This window comes from Lagopus leucura, unplaced genomic scaffold (genome assembly GCF_019238085.1).
Source record: "Lagopus leucura isolate 7727_CA_CO unplaced genomic scaffold, USGS_WTPT01 Super-Scaffold_100035, whole genome shotgun sequence".
Taxonomy (NCBI): Eukaryota; Metazoa; Chordata; class Aves; order Galliformes; family Phasianidae; genus Lagopus; species Lagopus leucura.
The window spans coordinates 3,989,642-3,992,782 of record NW_024962284.1 but is presented as its reverse complement, the minus strand read 5'-3'; the positions used below and the strand labels follow the sequence as shown (position 1 = coordinate 3,992,782).

At 50.9% G+C, this 3,141-nt stretch overlaps 1 protein-coding gene across 1 annotated transcript in view; it reads right to left on the bottom strand.

The window, feature by feature from the left end:
• The window catches only part of DNAJC24 (DnaJ heat shock protein family (Hsp40) member C24), a 29,689-nt gene extending 27,285 nt beyond the window's left edge, over positions 1–2,404 (bottom strand). The window contains exons 1-2 of the mRNA XM_042882784.1: positions 2,354–2,404; positions 1,364–1,498 (exon numbers count right to left, since the gene is read on the bottom strand). Of these exons, the coding sequence (XP_042738718.1) occupies positions 1,364–1,471 (108 nt within the window). The 5' untranslated portion in view covers positions 1,472–1,498; positions 2,354–2,404. The remainder of the gene's footprint in view (positions 1–1,363; positions 1,499–2,353) is intronic.
• Between the last annotated feature and the right edge of the window lie 737 nt (positions 2,405–3,141).

Here is a 3,141-nt window from a genome sequence, read left to right as displayed (position 1 = left end):
AAAAGCTAAGTCACAGCTTGAAGCAGTGATTGAGCAGCTGGTGCGAACCTCTAGAGCTAAACAGCATAAAAAAGGAAGAAAATAACCTTAATGTTTGCTAACATTTCCCACTCTCTTTTCAGAGAGCACTGACCATTTAGACCACAAATGCACAGATTCTAAAGAAAAGCCTCTACACTAGAATTTTTCACCTAGAAATATAGCAAGACTAGATGTGCATATACTCTCTATGGCCCTGCTAATACTAATAGTCTAGTTTACAGAATCACCGACCTAAAAGAATATAAAAACTGAGGTCTGCTCACCTTCTTTCTTCTCTGGGTTGCCATTTTTTTATGTTTAGAAATGTAATTTAAAAATTAATTAAACTTAAAAAATCCTGGGACTTCTGCAAGTCTATCAATTTGGCCATTTGAACCAAACAGTATCAAATGTGCCTTATTGTGCTCTTAAAGGTGGGCTAAACAATCTCTTCATTATAAAGCCTGAATTATGTGGGAGGTTAAAACAGAGGAACCAAGTTAATTTGAAGTGATCTCATAGAGCTCTGAGTCTGCTACATATGAAAACCATGAGAATGGGAAACACAAACACTAAGTTCATGTCTTAAGGCATGACTAAAAATATGACTCTAAAAAAGCACACGAGAAGCCTTCAAATAAAACCTAAATTGATATTCACAAATTTTCATCCTATACATTCTACTACTGCAGCCTATCAGGAAGAACTCTTTTCTTATATCCAACCTGAACCTCCCTTAGTACAACTTGAGGCCATTCCCTCTTGTCCTGTCGCTGTTTCTGAGGACAAGAGGCTGACCTCCACCTCATCATAACAACCTTTCAGGGAGTTGTAGAGCTGTAAATTCCCCCTAAGCCTCCTCCACACTGAACAGTTCCTGTTCCCTCAGCTGTTCCTAAGTCTTGTGCTCCAGACCCTTCACATCCCTGTTGCCCTTCTCTGGGTTCCAGGGTTTCCATGTCTTTTTTTATAGTGAGAGGACCAACACCAAACACAGTAACTGAGATGCAGCCTCACCAGTGCTGAGTACATAGGGAGAATCACTTCCCTGCTCTGGTTGACAACACTATTTCTTATGTGAGCCAGGATGCCCCAAGCTTGTAGCACAGCATGAGCTTGTTGTAACCAAAGTGCAGGACCTGACATTTGGACTTGGGGAACTTCATCCCCCTGGCCTCATACCATTCAGGTGAATCTATAGGGCCTTCCTACCCTCAGGGAGATTGAGACAATCCCCAGCTTGGTGTCCTCAGTGAGGACACACTCAATTTCTGCATCAAAGCAGCAGTTTTTACTTTGTTTCTAAAACTTAATTCCGCACAAGTAGCAGAATGATACTTACTAACAAAGCCAGCCTTTGGTATTTCTGCTTCAGTTCTGCTGGGCTGTCTGATGGCTGCGCGCCCAGGATTTGGTACCAGTCCTTTCCTCTTGTCTGCTCCACAGCCATCTCTGGCTGGCCTTGATTTGCTTAGTGCTGTGTAAGAAAAGGCAATCATTCTAAGTACAATTTGAAAAGGGAAGTTAAGAAGAGAGAGGAGGGAGGAACTACAGGCAGCTGGTAACACAGCCTGCAGGCCATAGGGACAAAAAGGATAATTAGTGCTTGTTTGTGTAGGTATGTTGAAAACACTGCTGTAAAGGGCAAAAGGTACATATGAACTGGTAGCAGGAATTAGAAGCCAGGCGCACTGAAATGCAGGATTAAGAACAATTTTTAACAGAGGATGATTAGCTGTTGCAACAGACTTTTGCAAGTGAGGAAATGTAATCTCTTGATATCGATAATCAGGCAGAATACACTGGGCTCGGAACAGCCCTGCAATAAATAGAGAACAGTAAGGGACTGAGTGCTTCCGGTGGCGTTATTCGCATGAAGATAACGCACACTTTAGCATATTACTCACTTAGGCGCTGCTCCCTGCCCTCGCTCTGTGCGTGCGCTGTGGCTGCAGTTGCACACAGACTCTCAGAGAAGACCCCGCGTCTCAGCTGCTGTTTTGCAGCTATCTCTGTTTCGAGCAATGCGCGCAGCCGATTGATCAGGGGGACCTGATCTGGGGAAGTGACGCTGTGCCTCAGCAGGGAAAGAACTTGCTATCTGAATATAGGAAGAAGAGGCTCTGGTTCGTTTGTTTATTTAACTGCCGAAACAACGAGGCTCCCCGGCCGTAACGCCGCAGGCTGAGCTCCTTCCCGCCATTCCGCCCCTTCCCGCCATTCTGCAGCGCAGCAGCGGCGCAAGAGCGCGGCGCGAGAGCTCACCGCGATCGCCGGCGCGAGACCGACCGCCCCTCACAGCACGGCGAGGAGCAGCGCAGCGCGCACCCACCTGCCCCGCGTCGCCGGCCTCACCGCGCAGCCTGCCGAACCCCGGCATCAGTCGTCCGGTGAGAAACCTAACCTCCGCTCGCCGCTTCGGCGTTGCGATGGGCAGCGCCGGCGAGGCCTCGCGTGTTTCCGCCCGGGCCCCAGTGGCGAGGCACCGGCAGGAAGCGGCGTGCCGGCCGGGCCCGACGCTGTCTCCATGGTGACGACGGCGCTGCTAAGGCGGCGGCGTGCTCCCTAAGTAGCGGCTCCGGCCGCCCCCCAGCGCCCGGCCCCGTCTCGGGAACGGCCGTCCGATCGCCGCTCCGCCTGCGGGCCTGGCTGTCCGCCTCGGGTCCCCCCGCTCTGCCCTTCCCGCCCTGCTGCCGCGAGGGCGGAGGTTCGCTGAGGTGCCCGCCCCCCCCCCTCCCTGGCGCTCTGCTCTGAGGGCTCAGCACGCGCCGTCCCGAAGGGGAGGGCTGAGCACCTCCTGCTCGTGGAAACGAATAGGGCTGTAAGCACGGAAAGACGCTCCCTTGGCTATAAGCTTAGGTCGGTGCTCTGATCTTACTCTTCGTAATCTTTTTTTACCGATAATTGTCCGTACAAACTCAATTCACCCTTCACCAATCCTTTAAACGCAGTTTCTGCCACCTTCCCCGGCCTACGGGAGGTGTGAGCAAAGCGGCGGATGAATGGGAGCTCTGCAGAGGTTGCTCCTTCCCTGCGTCCCTTAGCAGTGTGTGGAGACAGGGCTCCAACCTGGGCTGCAGGACAGCGAGAGGTTTTCTGGGTGGATGAGAGAAATATCAC